Source organism: Siphateles boraxobius, unplaced genomic scaffold (genome assembly GCF_051911475.1).
Source record: "Siphateles boraxobius isolate OS27281-9 unplaced genomic scaffold, OSU_SipBor_1 41, whole genome shotgun sequence".
Classification (NCBI taxonomy): Eukaryota; Metazoa; Chordata; class Actinopteri; order Cypriniformes; family Leuciscidae; genus Siphateles; species Siphateles boraxobius.
This window is the reverse complement of record NW_027509042.1, coordinates 11,787,387-11,807,073: the sequence shown is the minus strand read 5'-3', so window position 1 is coordinate 11,807,073 and position 19,687 is coordinate 11,787,387. Positions and strand designations below refer to the sequence as shown.

The following is a 19,687-nucleotide window of genomic DNA, read 5'->3' as shown; positions in this document are numbered from 1 at the left end:
CATCTTCTCTACCACCCCATCCCAATTCTTTTGTTGTGTAATTGCATCTCCAAGGTAAACTCCCAAATATTTGAGACCTCCCTTTTTCCAGGTTATTCTATCAGGTAAAACTGGTAGGCCCTGCTCCCATCTTCCTATAGCCAATGCCCCGCTCTTTTCCCAGTTTACTTTAGCAGCTATGATAATTCCAAAGTCTCTTATAATACCCTCCATTTGGTTAATATCTCGTTGCCCATTAACCATGATTATAACATCATCAGCATAAGCTGAAACTTGAAAACTATTACCATTGTGCAAAGAAAAACCTTCAATTTTTGATCGTAATTTATTCAACAAAGGCTCAATACCCAAAGAGTATAACATTCCCGATATTGCACAACCCTGTTTAATGCCCCTAAAAACCTTAAAAGGGGCACTCAAACCACCATTGATTTTCAAAACACTTTTAATGTCCTGGTACATAACTTTAATCATATTAATAAACTCCAATCCAAAATTAAAAGCATTTAAAGTTTTCCAAAGATATCTGTGCTATACTCTGTCAAACGCCTTTTCTTGATCGATAGAAACAAGACCCAAACCAGCACTAGAAAGATTGCAAATATTTAAAATATCCCGTATGAGACAAACATTATCAAAAATAGATCGTCCAGGAATAAAATAAGTCTGGTCAATATGGATGACTTCCCCAATCACCTTTTTCAGCCTATTAGCTAGAGCTTTAGAGAATATTTTAAAGTCAGAGCATAGCAAACTCACTGGTCTCCAGTTCTTTATATCTTGTAGATTACCTTTTTTAGGTAACAAGGTAATCACCGCTCTTCTGCAGCTTAGAGGCGAAAGCCCCTCAGTTAGGCTCTCATTGAGAACAGCCAACAGGTCATTACCCAAAACTACCCAGAACTCTCTGTAAAACTCCACAGGGAGCCCATCCATGCCAGGGGCTTTACCCCCCTCCATCACTTTCAGAGCAATGTACAGCTCCTGCTCACAAAGCGGCCGCTTCAGCTCCACTTTTGAGCTCTCTGAAAGACCTTCATAGAAGTGAGCAGACAGATCATCATCCTCAACATACTCACTGCTGTACAGCCCAGTATAGAACCGTACGGCCCTCTTTCTTATCTCTGAGGGTTCTGTTAGCTCACGCCCATCTTCAGAACACAAACAGTGAATGCAACGACTCTGACCATTCTTTCTCTCAAGACTGAAAAAGAACTTAGATGGGGCATCCATTTGTGAAAGGTTTAAAAAGCGAGATCGAACCAATGACCCTTGCGCCCTAACTCCCAATAGGTTTAAAAGAAATTTTTTTTTGGATTTAAGAGTCTCCAAATATCTTTGTTCTTTGGTAGCATCAGCCACATCCTGCAATTCAACTATTTCAGTTTCTAACTTTTTCATAGATAGCGTTATATCCCTGGTAACATTGAAAGTGTATTGCTTACAAAGCATCATTTTAACCTTCCCAATATCCCACCACTGATGCAGATCTTCAAACTCATCTTTTCTCATCCTAAAATTGTCCCAAAAAAGCAAAAAACATCTCTAAAATTCTTATTCAGCAGAGACGTATTGAAATGCCAATATGCACTTCTGGTCTTAATATTTGCTATAAATACTTGACATGTAACTAAACAGTGATCTGAAAAACCTACTGGAGCAATTACACATTTTTTAACAATATTAAGATGATGCTTATAACAATAAAACCTATCAATTCTAGCCAGGGATATAGCATTTCCCCTTGCATGTGCCCATGTATACTGTCTAACATCATTATTAACCCCCCGCCATATGTCACATAAACCGTGAGTCTCAACTAACTCGCATATCACACGAGCTGAAGCAGTATGTCGTTCTACATGGTTTCTGTCCAATACATAATTTTCTGTGCAGTTAAAATCTCCCCCAAAAAACAAGTAATCATCAGAAAGGTAATACTGTAAAATACTGTTAATATTGTTACAAAAATAAACTCTTTCAGACCCAATAGTTGGAGCGTATATATTCAAAAAAACAAAATTGAATCTTTCAAATTTTGCTTTTAACAGCATGAGTCTACCTGGTATTACATGTTTCAATTCATAAGAAATAGGCAAATTTTTTTGGCAAAAAGTACAGCCACCCCTCCTCTGACTGAACTCATATGAGAAAGCACTACTTCCCCATCCCACTCCTTTTCCCAATCGATTTCATTAAAACTATCACTGTGCGTCTCTTGAACCATCATAACATCCAAGCTCTTTTGTCTGATTAACTCAAAAAGTACTGCTCTTTTCTTTATATCTCTTGCACCGTTCAAATTCAGAGTACCTATCCTCAGGCGCGGATTAATGCACAGACTTACATAGGCTGCAGCCTAGGGGCCCCACGTGTTCAGGGGGCCTCGGATTGGCCAGATATATATTATTATTTTTTTACATTTACATTTACATTTATTCATTTAGCTGACGCTTTTATCCAAAGTGACTTACAATTGCTATATTTCAGAGGTCGCACGTCTCTGGAGCAACTATGGGTTAAGTGTCTTGCTCAGGGACACATTGGTGTCACACAGTGGATTCAAACCCGGGGCTCTCGCACCAAAGGCATGTGTCTTATCCACTGCGCCACCACCATCATTTTTACTTAAGCGCGAACCAGGCACGGCACGGCGCCGGGATTCCAGTTAGGATGGGCCAGACGCCCAGACCAATTGTGAACGTTAAATTAAAAACATTATCTAATCACTGTTTAACCTAATAAAAAATACTGACTAATATACTGTTAAATTATCTGTGACTATACATAATATAGATTTTAATAGCTTGATGCTCTTTAAATATTTTGTTGCATTGTAAAAAGGTTTCGGTGCATAAGACAGACCTATCCGCGGTCGCTCTCCGTGGACGTGAATTGGTTATCCTATCAGCTGCTGCTGGTCAAATCATGTCAATCATTTTCATTCACGTCACTGCTATTGCTGGACGGCATAGTGGCAGAATGGCTGAAAGAAAGCATGAAAGTGGAGCACAAAAACGTAAATTACTAAAGTTAAGAGAACAACGGGACCAAGATATATTGAAAAAAAATCCTAAATTGAATAGATATTTCAAAGCTGCTGAATCTTCATCCAGTCGAAGACAAGATCAACCGCAGACTGCCGGAACGGAGCTAGCTGAAACGCCTGCAGCTAACGTTAGCTCATCATGTTTTCGGTAATATTTCAGGGAATTTGGGGAGTTATTCCACAATGCAGTGTTTCCTCTATGTTTATTTTATTGTGGCGGTGCGCAATGGCAAAATTTCTTCCGCCTCGCTTTTTATTTTTGTCAAAATGTTCGCTTTCTTCCGAGTCGACTATTAAACGAACAGCTCGCGGGACGATTCGGGTGCTAGGCGTCTTCAGGGCTATCATCCACTCGCGAGGCAGAGGCGCTGGCGCCCTCCTAGCAACGGCGATTGATGTTCGTGCTTAAAAACGTCACAGCGTCCGAGGGAGATGGCTTTAAAAAACGCAGACACCAACATCAAGAAATAAATAACTATGGCTAACATTACAAGAAACATCAAGGCTCGAAATTAACATCAATGCTCGAAATCAAAGCCATTTTGGTCGCATATGCTCCTGAAATATAATCTGTGCGAGTCAGTAAGACCTAAAAATATATTTGGGCGCTGACTACTACGCGAAATTTAAAAGGCTGATTTGACGTTTACTTGACTGACAGGACAGCTGTTTCGGTGGTTGCCTAGCAACATAAAAAACGCAGCGCACTGCTCGTTCTGTGTTATCGAACCTGAACAACGCGTGTGATCGTCTCCATAAGAAGATGAAACGAACGCTGACAGATTTCTTTCGTAAGCCGTCACCTAAAGAGGTGGAACACCCCAATGCCGATGGTGAGAATTTTTTATTTTTTTATTATTAATACATAGCTTATTTAGTTTTATATAGCAATGATTAATATCATCAACTGCTGGCTAAACTATCCATCATCTGCTGGAACATTATGGATGTACAAGACCAAAACAAACCAATTATGTGGCTATTTAATATGCACGTGAATAACGCAATCTTTATTTTCACCTCTATATTCTTGATGATGATGCTGGTTGTATTCTGGCCCCCATGACTTCTGAGTCTGACCTAACTAGGTATAAATTAAGTAAATTTGCACAATGATATGCTATTAGGCCTAGACCTAATTTGTTAGGTAAAGTGCAAGACAGCAAAAACAAGGGATGAAAGTTGAAATGTGAAGGTATTTTGATGCTTTGATGTTTATAGTTACATTTGTTTTGGGGCTGTGGTGGCAGATAATAATATCTGATATTTGTGGTTTGTTTGTAATGTTCAATTTTTCATTTTACCTACGTGGTGTGGTGGTAATTATCTTACTGTTGTGGTCCACCACTTGTAGGAATGTAAAGAAAACACTGTAGTGTTAGCTGTCTCAATGTGTGTGTATGCCAGTTCACCGTAGTTGTGTATGGACCATATATGGCACTAAATACATTTTTAGTGTGGGGGGGGGCTCACACAAAGAGCAGCCTAGGGGCCCCTGACAACCTTAATCCGCCCCTGCCTATCCTTATCGTACTCATTAAATGGTGTGTTATGAAGAGACACACAGCAAACAATAACTTAAAAAAACAAAAAAAACTTATGTAGTTTCAAAACCATCCTCAATTTTTTGTTTTAGTTTCAATTTAGACACAAATTTCTTCAACCTGAACATTTCTTGAACAGTGAAATGCTCCTCACTGTCACCCCTCATTGTCATTGCAACTGAATCTGTAAATAGTTTACGATCAGGGAAATACTCCATATTCTTTTTCATATTCTTTGTTTTCTGAAGGAATAATCTTATTTTTCCAAATGTGTACACACCTTGATGATCATACTGTCCATGTCTGCTAACTGTTGCTTCAACCTCAGAGTCCTCAACTGAGCTGCATTCAGTAGTATCATCATTTCTATTAGCTGAGTCAGTCACTTGACCAGTGCTCTTATGCTTTAAACTTCTCTTTACTCTTTCACTTTTAGTAGTGGGAGTTTTAAAAAGTTCTTCATACCTCAGCATCTCAGTGTCCAGACTCTCTTGAGCCTCAATAATTTCTGCAACAGCAGATACATTCTCCTGTGATTCATCAGTATCACTCTCTACATTATCTGCACCTATCGTTGTGCCATGAACGTGTTCCCCTACACTCTCCACAGCTTCCTCATCCTCAACAGTCTCACTTCTCATACTTTCCACATGCATGTCTTCCTCAGCAGAAGCAGCACTGGTCCAAGCAGAAGCAGCACTGGTCCCAGCAGAAGCAATCTCACCCATCCTCTCATTATCAACCGTTTCCGCAACATTAACTTTCTCAGTACATGGACCTCAAATGTGTCCCTCTTTTCCACATCGGATGCCACATTCAATTCATCTGCATCTTTCTTCAAAACCATATAAACCTGACGTCTAAAACAAACAAACGGGCCAAAACAGCCAAACGGGATCTTTTTCATTTGGGACACTACTTTAGCCTTGAAAGGTCTGCTATCAAGAGTTCATCTTTAATGAACGGGGGAACATTAGACAGAATAACTCTCTTCGCCGGTTGAAGCAGCGGCATAACAGGAGTAAAGGTATCCTGTATAACAACGCCAGTCTGAACAACACTATTAACTTTTTCGATAGTGTCTAAAAAGACAACAACAGCGCTGTTCATGCGAGAAGCAGACAATATGCTATCGCAACCAACAACTTCACTCGCGACAACCGGTCCAAACTCACGCGTTCTGAGGACGCCATAGCCACCCAGCAAACGCCGGATAGCGGCGAGATTCGTCCCACCTAGCCTATATTAACAATCGCAAACTCACACTTAAACGATCTTAAAACAAAAACAGTAAGAAGGTTAAGAGAAAGAGAGAAAAAAACTCGCTCACACCAACAGTACTCTCACAGGAAACTCCGCCCACTCACTCACAGCATCCGCTCAGAGAGAGAGAGAGAGAGAGAGAGAGAGAGAAAGAGAGAGAGAGAGAGAGAGAGAGAGAGAGAGAGAGAGAGAGAGAGAGAGAGAGAGAGAGAGAGAGAGAGAGAGAGAGAGAGAGAGAGAGAGAGAGAGAGACAGAGAGAGAGTGAGTGAGTGAGTGAGTGAGTGTAACAGGGACAGACAGGAGAGAAGTCCTGGAATTACACCCTAGTCAATTAGTGTGACATACGCTGACAGAGACGGCACACAAAACAAAGCATGTGGCCACAGGCACAGTTTTGCCTTACTAGTGCAGATCAAATTAATAGTGTCCTTGACAAGGCAAGTTATTGCATTATTTCCATGGAGAGAAATTAATAGGCTTGGAAGAGAGCTTGTATGAATGATGTTGTAGTTGGTATATGATAACAGGTACTTGACATACGAAATCTCTGGAATAGTCTTTATTACAAAATATCACGATACAAGCAGGAAAAATTCAGGGAAACCTATAACACACCTCAACATTAAGACAGGACAAAGAACTGATCAGAACACAGGGCTTAAATACACTGGGACTAATGAGTAAATTAACGAGACAAAAGGTGAACGGGATTATTAATCAGACACACTGGGAAACTGGGCCACAGGGAAACAGGGAAAAACACTAGCTGGGTTTCAATCCAAACGTGAAGCGAATCTTTTCAAAGTTAGCAAAAAAACAAAATGCGAATCAGGTCTGTATCCATCAAGTTGTTTGAGTGGATGATGATGGTATTGGTAACCTATAACCAACAGTAAATAAAACACCATTAGCGGAAAAATCTGATTAGTCACGTGGGTTTAATGTTAAAGTCAGAATTTATTCGGCAAAATGCGTTTCCATCTCCCATTATTCACATTAACTCTTTTTCGCACAAGTCAAAAACCACCTCAAACGACTTTAAAAGTTTTTTTGCGAATTAAAGGATTTTTACCCCAAAATATGGCGTTTCCATCACTCATTTCTGATACTTCAAAATGTGCATAAAAACAGGGTGATGGAAACATATTAAACATAGGAATCTTGACATTAATAAATACTGTGCAAACAAATGATTTGATCATTTATAGTTAATTTTAGTTAATGTATTAACTAATGTTACTTATAGGAACCTTACTATAAAGCGTACATCTCTTGTTTTGATTAAATTCTATTATGTACACTATGGTTCAAAAGTTTGGGGCCAGTAAGATAAGAATACTTTGATTCTGCAAGGATAAATTAAATTGATCATAAGTAAACAGTGAGACAGTAATGCCTTCTATATTGTTACCCAAAAAAATTATCATGAAAAAATGTATCATGGTTCCCACAAATAATGTTTTAAACATTGAAAATAATAAGAAATGTTTCTTGAACACTAAATCAGCATGTTAGAATGATTTCTGAAGGATCAGGTGACACTGAAGACTGGAGTAATGATGTTTATATTTCACAATATTACTGTTTTACTGTATTGATAAAATAAATGCAGCCTTTCACAATGCAGTCTTTCGAAATCTTACCGACCCCAAACTTGTGAACTGTAGTATATATACTGTACGCATCTCACAGATTGTTACCCTAAATACCTTCTATTACTCTTCCAGGCATGGAGTTCACAATTTAAAATTCTCTGATATTCTGTGGGAACCCTGGTTACAAAAGCATGCCTTTTTATCTATTTTATGCACAATTCTCATTGTCAAAGAAAACTAGTAGACTTATCTGAAATATACATAGAGGAATGCTCTTCTGATTTAAGAGAGCTGAAGAAACAAACTTACAGCATTTCACAGTAACTTATCTCCGTGTCACTCTGTATCTGAAGCCGTGATAACCTGTGATAAGTACTCAAGATCCTGTGGAGGAGGGTGATCTTTAAAGCTTACATCCTGGCAGAAAGGTGTTAATCGTTCCTTCATGCTCACCTTTTCTACCTAATCAGGAGTGTCAGACTTCTTGCACACTTGCTGGATTATGAGGGATTTCAGCATCACTACACTAAATAAATGGGGTCTAGTCCAGGTGAATGAGCAGCAGAAGCGTGTCTGGCTGATACTTTTTCGCTTCAAGCCAAAAGGGTTTGGATTAATGAAGCTGAGCCTGACTCTCCTTAGCTCCCGCCCTCCTTCCGCAAGGCTCATTACAGGATGAAATGTCAAGGGATTTTGAAATATTCAATGAGCAGGGGCAGATATCCAAGTCGAGACCTGGAAGATGTCACTGATGCTAAGAGGGAAAGAGACATATGAGGCAGGTGGCATGACAAGGAGGTCACAGGCCTGTGGAAATGTCTGGGATCACACTGTCGTCCTGCTGAGGGGACAGAGGAAAACAGAGAAGCTCTCTGACAGCTGGGCTCACTGACCTTTATTAATAGGGATTAATAAAGACTAGCAGCTAATTCCAGAACAATCACCACTGGTAAGGCTTTAACTAGGAGGGTCTTGAAAATAATTAGTATTAATGAGGGGAATTTATTGACAAGTGAAGAATGTCCACAGACCATAGCATTAAAGGTATAGTGCACCCAAAAATAATTTTTTTTGTCATCGGATGCATCCAAAAGCTTAAAAATGCTGCATTCAGTGGATGCATTCCAAGGTAGAAACTAGGAAGGTATCAAGGCATGTCCGAATCCAATGTTAGCTTCACTTCCAGTCTCCTGGGATACCATCATCTGATCGATTTTTTATCGGCAGCATATGTATCCTTCTCTGCCTTTGATATATCCCACAATCCTGTGTAGTGCATTCTGTGACAGTTAAGATCAAAAATAAAGATGGCGTGTAAATGTAATTTTTTGACCAATGTCTTTGATGTCATTTAGTGAGAAATTATTTTTGTAGTTATTAAAAATTAGCTTAGTTATCAAAGCTCTCTCTATTTTGTTGTACTTCATTAAACTGTTATGCTGCCTCAAAAGTCTGTCCGAAATCAGTTTTGTGAAGTATCTTCATGTGCAAATGCTGCCTGCAAAGTCATTGCCGGATGTAACAAGTCAGCTGCTTAAGCTTTTGGATGCAGCCTTTATTTACTCACGCTCATGTCGTTTCAAACAGGAACTAACTTTCCTAGATTTTGAAGAAGAAAAAAAAAACATTGCACTGAAAAAAAAACCTTACTTAATCTGAAATTTCTTGTAAAAATGTTCTCTAATAAAATTGAGTTGGATTAGGTTAAATGAATATATTATAGTAGTTTTAACTCAATTCCATTAAGTTTGTGAAACTCAGTTTTATTTAATACATTTCATGTTAGTCCAACTTAAACTATTTTATTAAGCATTAGTGTCACTATATACCTCCAAATGCACATGTTAGCATTGTAAATATGACTTAATTTGTATTATATGTAATAAACAAGCACTAGTTGCACAATGTTCACCTCATTTAGCGATCCACAGTCTAAATAATAGCTCCACTCCAAGAACTATATGAACTCTAGTGTAACAATTTTTTTTCTAAATCTCTAAAATTTATAAGTCTTTCCTTTAACTCAAAAACACATAAAATAACACTTGATTTTAAAATGCACTCTCCCAAAAAGGCAAAGCATGTTAGGATACCGAAATTTAAAAAGTTACGTCAACAGATTTTATTCACGTACTGTAGTTCATGAAATAATTAGGTACACTTCCATTTTACAGATTTAAGTGTATTGAACTTGATGAAATTAAGTTGGAAGTTACACTGATGAAATGCTCAATTGTGTTGATTTAGCTAATTTTAAATTAAGAAATTTAAACAAGCAGCAAATATAATTGAGTGTTACAATTTTTAAGATATCTTCTTTCGTGTTTTGCAGAATAAAGAAATGAATATACAGTAGGTTTGTAACAACACGAGGGTGAGTAAATGATGACAGAATTTTAATTTGTGGCTAAACTATCCCTTTAACTACCCAGTTTAAAGTCTAAAATAAAGAAAACCCCATATTATTGTGATGGAAAGCCTTGTTCTGTTTCTCCAAATATCTAAAGACTGTTAATAATTCAACTCACTCAGCTATGTTCATTTTGAGCATGAAGTAAGCAAATAAGACCTTGATGAGAAGTTGAATTATTGAAAGGTTGCTTATGTGTCTGTCCTTGCCGGCAGCTGCACATACTGTGGCTATTGTGCAGGAATGTTTAAAAGGAAGCTCCTTGTCTACTCTTAAAGACTAAGAAGCCCTCCAGTGATATGAAAAATGTTGCATTTGTTCTGTTTTTGAATATTAAGGTAGCCTGCAACATCATTCATTTCTTCCTGGGAAAATAGCAATTTCATATACAAGCTCTCTTGGGTCAGTAAGAACATTCAACCTCAAATAACAATTTTGTGTGATCCTAAACCATTTTGATGATTCCAATTTGTCACAGTTATATCATACCGCATTTAGTGTTTATCGTCACTTCCACAGACCCTAGAACAGGATGTGCAGAGAGATGAATGAGTTTCGGTGGAACACAGCTCATTAAATAAACATATAGACAGACGATACAGAGTCAAAGAGATTGGGAACACAGTAAAAGACTGAACAAAGTTAATGGCAGCACATTAAGCCATGTCCTGCATATGCTAGTGAATAGAGCTGACAATCAGAAAGGTCCTGGTTATAGATGTGGGTTAAAAAAAATTTATGTTAGGTATTTCAGTGTAAAACTTAAGTATTCAAAATTTTTACCCAATATGTTTCTGAACTGTCCTTAAAATATTAATATAAAAAATGTAGGATTGGGGTTGGTAGGATTTAGTAAAGCTTTTGAGGATGCATTTAACTGAGCAAAAATACAGTAAAACAGTTATATAGTAGCCATTACTCCAGTCTTCAGTGTCACATGGTCCTTCAAAAATCATTCTTATAGTTCTGTCATGTCGTGGAGAATGACTCTCCCTCACGAGCACAAGTTAACGTTCCTCCCGCGGCGCTTAGATCAGTTGTTTACAAGATGAGCTCGATAGTTAAGCAATAAAGTAATTTGCTGGTCGTGTCAAAAAGTTCTTAGTCAAGTTAAATAGATGTATTCTGTACGTTTGACTCGTGTATGATAATTTTCTTCCAAAAACGATAATTTTGAGCTTCTGGTACGTTACTAGGACATTTCCAATCTGGCAACACTGCTTTAAATACTCTGTGTACATCACTGCATTATTGCATGGTCTGCCTTATTAATTCCTTATAAGAGAGGTTTAAAATCATGTGACACGTTAACAGTCCTGTTTTAATGCTTAGAGTGAACTACTAAGGATACTAGCAGCTAGCAAATATGCAATGTTGCATTATGCAGCAGCAACAGCAAGCAGACAATGTAGTAAGTGAGGATACAATGACGAAGCATTGGTGGCATGTGAACTTGTTAAAGTGAAATAAGCATTCACTTTTGTATTCACATATTTCAACGTAGCATACAGCAGTTTTTAGTACTTTTGAACAGCAGCAGCAGCATGCATAGCAATTCTAGATTGCAATGTGAATATCATCAACAGCAACAACACGCTAGCAGATTTCACGGTGAAGTAAAACCACAGTAGTGCCTGGCTTAATTGAGTTGAGATGAATCATGTGTTGGCTAATGAGTTGATCATGCAATGTGAACTTTATCATTTAATATGCAAATGAAATGCATTCACCTTATTTACAATACGGAAGAACGCAAGTAGATGCATTTACGAACAACGTTTTATGCTAATCAGTGTTCCCAGATCCCACTGGAAAAACAAGCCACCTGATCTGACAAAACACACAAATAGGCTACGCGTGAAAGAAGCGATGCCAGGTTTTTTTCTCTATCGCAAAGAGAATATCCAGATCCACTTGAGTAGATGTAGGCCTACTTTAGCATAGACCGAAAATACTGTTGATCATGCTTCATTATGCCATAGATGTCAAGCACTCGCCGTTATGAAATAATAATTGCAATCCGAGACTGTCCATATTATTTTATTGACTTTGATTTGTTTTGTTAATCAGCCTAATAAGCGGAAATGGCAACACTGATACTAATGTTGAATACTTTTTTGGTTTACACATTATCATAGCCTATAATTTGTTAAAGCTCACATAGTGCGTGTTATAAGTAGGTAATTTTGAGCCATATTGGCTAAGACACACATTGCATAGTGTACTAGCAGCATTAAGCCATTTGGCAAAGCAGGCCCAGGCACACATAGAATAGCCCACTATAGCGTAAGCCATGCACCCCAAAACAAAAACAAAAAATCTTAGTTTAGTGGAATGCATGCACTGCTATGTAGGCACATATGTAGCTAATGCTGGGTACACACCAAAAGATAATCGGGCTGATTTTGGGCCGATTTCCCCTCTTCCGACAATCCTAGCTATGTCCCGATTATCTCGATGGTTCTACAGATTATCTTATCAGATTTTCCCTTGGTGTGAGGTGTCGGAACCTGCTCAGAAGAACGTTGGAGCCGCCCCGATCGCGAATCATAAATATTCAACATGTTGAATATTTACGATCAGAAATCCTGATGTGTGGGGGGAACCCCGAGGACAAACGTGCGCACGCTTTGGAGATTTTCACGTGAAACGAAACAATATCCAATCAGAAAGCGAGATGATGGAAGACGGAAGCATAACAAATACAGTCATGGCGCAGCATAAAGTGAAATTGATGTGGACAGCAGAGATGGAGTATCAGCTTGTTGATTTGTGGCAACAGCACGAATGTTTGTATGTGTCGTGTAAAACCTACCATAATAGACTGGACAAGGGGAAGGGTTGGTCAGAAGTAGCTTCTACAACGAGATTTCCTTCGAAGATTCTGGTTGAAAATCTGTTTGTGTGTGGTGTGCTGTCTTTGTGACATCATGGCACACCACACACTATATGAGCAAAACGGTTAAATCTAGGATTTTTTGTCCTCATGTTTGTGGTCTATCACATTTTGAAAATGGTATAAGATGTAAAACATCTTTTGGTGTGTATCCAGTATAACACTGGTAGATCACTAGGGACATCCCCCCCAAAAAAGGGGAGGGGGGGGGGGGGGGTACACTAGCTCACACAGGGCTACACTGCGAGCTGCTTAACCTGCATTACATGTCGCAAATATGTCACACAGATGCACAGAGCAGTGCACAGTGGCAGTTGAAAAGTGACTTATGTGGATTAGTACCAGGACTGTGAGGAAAATGGACTGCTGCTGATATACACAAGCCTAGACATCCATGAGCATTATGAAAGAGAAAAGAAAAAGTATGAGGCGAAAAAAGTGAGAAGAGAGTGAGGGATTGGTTTCTGCATTCAGAGAGGTGGTGCACCTGGGCTTGTGCATGTGAGGATCTAATCTTTTTATGGTGCTACTTTTGCACGCTCATTCTGATACACAAACTCACATTTTTAGTGGCTGATGATGAAACAAAAGTGGCTTTCACTGATGGCAAAAAGGACCTAAAGGTGGAGACATGTGCTTTACACAAGTGCGCTTTATACACTCTCACTTTACATATACATGCACATAAATTTTCTTACACTGACACTCTTTTGCCTGAGGCGCTTGTGTACAGTACCTCTCTCTCTCTATCTTCTTCCCTCCCACATTCTGGCTCTTTGTTTCTAGATCATTACTTCTTTCTCACCTCACACTGTCTCTCCGCCACGATAAAAATCACAACATTGTAATGACCAGCCCGCCTCCCCCCGCTTTCCCACACCACCTCCACCACGCCCCCAGCACTCTCCATCTCTCTGCTGTATGGATGAATCTGGGCTAACACAAACTAGCACTTTATAATGAGTGTTCCTCCAGGGGGGCTGGTCATGGGGCTTATCTAAAGTGAAGCGATTCTTTTTCCCTCTATTTATGCAGCAGACAGAGCAGATTGTTCTAGCACGTCTGCCACTCACCATACGCCATCCGCCCTATAAAGGAAACTCTCATGAATGGGCCAGGATTTGCTTCCTGAATTCCAATGCGCATGTGTCACATGCGTTTAATGTCCCTGATCCCTCTTACCCAATCTTTCCTTTACCCTGGTAATGATGTCGCCCGGCTGAGTGAGGCTCAATGCACATGAAAGGCAAGCGAAGAGGGAGGCTGACCCACTTTGAAGGGTTTCCCCTACAGCTCAGCCCAAAAGAGAGCTGACACAATTGGGCCACTGTGACACTGCTACTGCTGCGACACTTGCATTGTCAATACCAAAAGTGCATACATACCTCGCGCAGATGCACGCCCCCGGAGATCCATTTAGACACATCATTTAAAGGAGCAGTTCATCAAAACTGAAAAATCTGTCATGACAAAGTGAAACTTTTTACAGTCCGTAATAATCAAAAATGCTATTAAAGTAGTCCATAAGACTTATGTTGTATGTTCAAAGTATTCTAAAGCTATACAATGGCTTTGAGTAAGAAAATAAAATGCACGTAAAATATGTGCAATATTCACTGATAGATCACTGATTCAGTCAAACAAACTCAATGAACTAATTAATCAGTCATATTTGTAAACAAATCGTTTAAGATCATCAGTTAATAAAGACTTGCATACTCAACATTGTTAGGTCTTTACCAAAAACAAAGCTATTGTATTACTTCAGAAGATCTAAAATGTAGTGCACAAGTTGTATTGACCACTTTGATGGTACTGTAATGGAGTTATGAAAAGATACTTTATAAATTCAATAATTAAAAAAAAACCCCGATATATATATTATATATATATTAGCTTTAATGATATATATATATATATATATATACACACATTTTTAACAGGCATTCCCTGGGAATCAAAACCATGATCATGTGATTGCTATATATATTAGGGTGAGTAAATAATGACAATTTTTATTTTTGGGTAAATTGTTCCTATAATTGTATCACATCATCTATTAAACACTCATATATGTTTATGATGGACTCAATGACATGCTATACTGCGTGTCAAAAACAGTTAATTAGCCTGTTAGTAACAAACTGTTTAATATGCATGCATCTTTTCCAAAACATGTCAGTGTGATTTAGTCTATTACTGTTGAATTCCTTGTTGAAAAAAGCATCTGCCCCTCACTCTAATTGCACGGCATATTAGCTTTAATGCACCAGTCGTTTTCATGCTTTTAAAATGCAGTACACTAAGAGGAGTAGCCATGTGACCCTTTTAAAAGACAATCTTGTAACTAGCTGATTGAGCTTAGCACAGATGGCTCCTTGAACATTGGCCAACAAAAGAAGCAAAACACAACAAATGAATGCTAAAGAGGGGAGAGTACCATCTGATGCTAACACTCAGAAGTCAGTAAGCCACTGGTCAATTCACTGGCAAAATGGGCCCTATTAAGAAAACAAAGCTGATAAAAACAAGCTCGAACGAACAGGTTCTTTGGACCCAACTTGCACACTTACAGCTAATTCACTTCCACAGATGGACTATACGTTAACAAGCTCCATAAAACCCTGCCATGTTTAACAGTGACGTTAATGTACTATTAATCACAGGCATTTGGGATAATGTACTGGTCTCATAATCAAATAAAATCTTGTAGACGAGTTTGAGGACAACATCATGGAGAATCAGGAAATTGGCAGTGGCAAGTGTTTACAGAAGCTCCTCTTATCGTAACAGTTATAATAAGAAGAGAATAGAAAAATAACCTTAAAGTGCTTTGTACAACCACAGTAAAATGGACTATTATAGCAATAACAATGTACAATACACCGGTTTTCAGTACAAGGGGATTTCAGACAATATGTAGATAAACAGTAAAAGAGTCTGTAATGTACCAGCAGAGCTCTGATTACGGTCTTTGTTCTGTAATCTTTCATTGTTAGCATAATTCACAATACAATGTTGGTGCACGTTTGACAAATAAAACTCAAGGAATATCATATGCAGCATCTGTACATTTGTAACCATTTCATAGAGGACAAAGGGGAAAACAAACTGAATTTAAGTTCTATGAGTTTCTGCAATCATCTCCATGTTGTTTCCATAGAGAAAACGCAATCAATATGTATCAAATCTCATTGAGGGGGGTGTACTGAACAATCTAGGGATTTACTATGCACAAATAAAGGACGATTCTAGAAAGAAGATCATTTTCATGCTAATCTGTTTCCAAAAAGAATCAGGAAAAGATTAACTAGTGCTGATGTTATAAAGGTAACACAAATTCCTGAGCAGTTGTTTGTTTTTAAGACTTCATAAATTATCTATAATTGTGCTATTTGCAGTAATTCTAATTTGCAAACCCGCTGATTCAATAAACACGAAGCTGGACAGCATAACACGCTATCTTAATACTGAAACACTGGTAGATAAACAATTATGGTCAAGAGGATTCTATTATGTCCACTCTAATCTTGTACTTCTAACTTGCATGTGAGAATCTGGTTCAAGAGCTCTTTTTTTCAAGCCACAAATATTTATAAAAAACAAACAAGAAAATGACATTTCTGTCTCTCTCTGTGTGTGTGTGTGTGTGTGTTTGTGTGTGTGTGTGTGTGTGTGTGTGTGTGTGTGTGTGTGTGTGTGTGTGTGTGTGTGTGTGTGTGTGTGTGTGTGTGTGTGTGTGTGTGTGTTGAAACAGAAGGTCTCAACAGTTGTTGAAAGTGTATTAGAGCCTCTTTCATTGACCCACTCTGCACTTGAGTTGGCAGATCTGAGACGTGCCCACCATCTAAGCTTCTCAATTTCTATGGACTTCAACTGGAATCTTTCTACTTCCTCAACAGCGTCTTATGTATCTGTCTTCATACATAGTATCACAGCCATTCAGTGCCATCCTTGATTGTTAAATAGCAGTACAGTTCTCTCCAGAAAGACAAGCTACAAAAAGGAAAAACAAAAGCTATTTCACGGCAAGGTGGCTCTGAGGCAATATGCTTGATTTGTGTGGGTTGTTGTAGGTGTGGTGTGTGTGTAAGAGAGCACATAAACATAGCCTTTCTCTTAAAAATCAGATGATAGTATAAGCAATATAATTTGGAGACGGTCATCCATCAAACATGGGAGGTTGTTCCTCTCATTGAAGGGAAACAAAAAACACGTAGAAACGATAAGGTTTTTGCCGGGATAGGCTTTCTAAAATGCTTCGAATCCAATAGGATGCAATATATCACAAAGATGCCACAAAACCAATAACAGACCTGACAGATGTGTCAAGAGCGGTTGTGATGTTATGTGGTGACATCTAAGATCGAGTACAGAATGCTCTGCTTGAATTGCAGATTGTGATTTCCTCTCATGGCACTCTATTTAGTTGCATTTACTAGAAAATAGCATCAATCTCAACCCTGAGATATGTCGTTAGTCTGAGTGAAATGACAATTTCATGTTATTCTGTCGGAAAGCCTGAAATTTCCCGCCGGATCTATGAATCCTGCTCCCATGGAAGCACTCTGTAAGCTAATATAACCCTCGAAACACATGAAAACAAGCAAATCTTTGAGATTACATGCAAAAGTGGATTTTAGAGCAGTACATGAGGCTATTAAGAGTGTCGTATGGTTAAAAAAAGGGAAAAAGGTAGAAAAAAACATAAAATGCCTGTATAAATAAGTAGTAAAGTCACAGGAAAATATTCCACTGCTGCAGGAATTCAATTACTTAATGTAAATAAACCAGCAGTCTAGCTTTTGCTCACTCTCAATATCTCTCAAACAGTGAAATGCATTTGACATTTTTATTCTTACTAGTATAAGGAAAATTGTGTTGCTTAGTGTAATTTGTGAGTGCGAGCGATTCTCTACTTTATACTCTTCCGTATAAAGCTAACGCACTTCATTGTGGTGGTAAACACATCAGTTGGACTTTAAAGTAAATTCAGTTTATGCATGACATACAATTGTTTGTATGTTATGCCTGTAAATGGAGCCTCAAGATGGGTAAGGCTGAATGCTGTAAAGCTGAACTGGTTTCAGTACCATGGACAGCTCAACGCAACTACAGAGACTTCTCAATGCTCACATCTACAAATCCACTCACCCCCAATATCCGGCCGCAGTTTTTTGTCATACTCCTTTAGTAAGTTGTTTAGTATTTGCGTTGCGTCAGTCTCGTGGGTTTTGGGGGCCAACATTTGATTCACAGTAACGTCGTCATACTCATCATCCTCAGAAGCGGCTGTTTGAGAACTAAAGAAATAAAAGAAAATGCATTTCACAGGTCACCATTATGGTCATTCTCTGTGTTTCAATTCAATAATCAGTTGTTTTGAAGACAACATTTGCAATTGGTTTTAACTAAAAGTATATCTGTCAGAACTTAACAGTAACAGCAATGTGGAATAACAGAAGCTCACTATAGTCACCCTTTTCAGACAAAACTTTCTATTTTTTTTAGCACAGAGGACTGGTTAACAATCGGACAAAAAAAGCAAAAAAACAATATGGAAGTAGAAACTGTTTCACAGTTGCACTAAATGACAGTTAAAGGCTGGGTTTCCCAAAGCACTCAGTAGAACTTTAGTCACACGCAGTAAGTAGTACTGATTCTATACGTCATGTTTCCCAAAATCATCATCCAAATAGACCCCCTCCTAAAAACATTCATAAATTAACTATAGCCTCTAATCACACATAATTCCATTACATGCCACTTAAAATGGATATTTCTCTTTTTTCAGCATTTTATCAGAGGCCAAAGGGCAAGTTAAATTATATTAATATATTTTGATCATTGCAAATCACTGTACACTATATCTGAAAATAACAACCACAGAGATCTACATTTATATGCCAACTTTCTGAAGGCCTACTTTGATAAGTTTAAGTAACTAATTGCTATAGAGAAGCAATATATTCTTCATTATGGTAGATATTACCCAGGGAAACCCGAGTTTAAATAAATAAAACAGATTCATAGAGACAGACAAATATTTGGCTTAATTATTATTATCATTATTATTACTATAAAAAATCACAATACATACGTTTATTTAGTTAGCATTAGTAAACAAAAAGATAGAAAGAGAAAAATGTTAAGATTTAAAAATAAAAATAAATATCAGTTATAAAAGTCAGTTATCTGACACTTAAACATTAAAATTATAGGAAAACAGATCAAAGAGAAACAATATCGTTTAACCTCATATATATATATATATATATATATATATATATATATATATACATAAACAATGTTAACAAAGGACATTTGAGTGACTCTCTTTCTCATACAAGGGCAGGTTCATATCTGCTCCAGTAGCCTTTGGTAGTGTGTATAACAGACAGTCACATAGACAAGGTGCACGATTCACATCTCGTGCAAATTATTCATCACAAGTTGAATCATTTCTATAATTCATGTCAGAACTTTTTAACAACTTCCAGAACCTCGACAAAATAGCATGCAATTTCCACGTTATCCATCACGCTATTTTCTGGATAGGAATACAAACTTTTGGACATACTGTACTTAGTTCCGGTAACGACGAACGCATGCGTTATCTCTACCGTAAAATAACGTAGGCTACGACCGTAGACTAAAATTATTTTAAAAGCATAATTTTCTGTTATGAGGAAACCCAGGCGAAGACCAATCTAACAGATTACAACCACAGAGATGCTGTTTAAATACAGACAGTAAAGTCTTACAAAAGCGCTGACAAAAAAGAAAAGAAAAAGAAACCTATACAAAGATTGAAATAAATAAACAAAGTATTTTGAACCTCTTAAAAATATCATATCAAAAGACTAATTGTTAAACTTAGGTGCTCAGTGCGTGCATCACATCTTCATCGCCAGATCATGGTATGATGT

The 19,687-nt window shown here is 37.9% G+C and overlaps 1 protein-coding gene across 1 annotated transcript in view; it reads right to left on the bottom strand.

Annotated features, from left to right (window-relative positions):
* Positions 1-19,687, bottom strand: part of gabrg3 (gamma-aminobutyric acid type A receptor subunit gamma3) — a 148,489-nt gene that overhangs the window by 128,516 nt on the left and 286 nt on the right. The window contains exon 2 of the mRNA XM_077198472.1: positions 17,913-18,061. Coding sequence (XP_077054587.1) covers positions 17,913-18,061 — 149 coding nt within the window. The remainder of the gene's footprint in view (positions 1-17,912; positions 18,062-19,687) is intronic.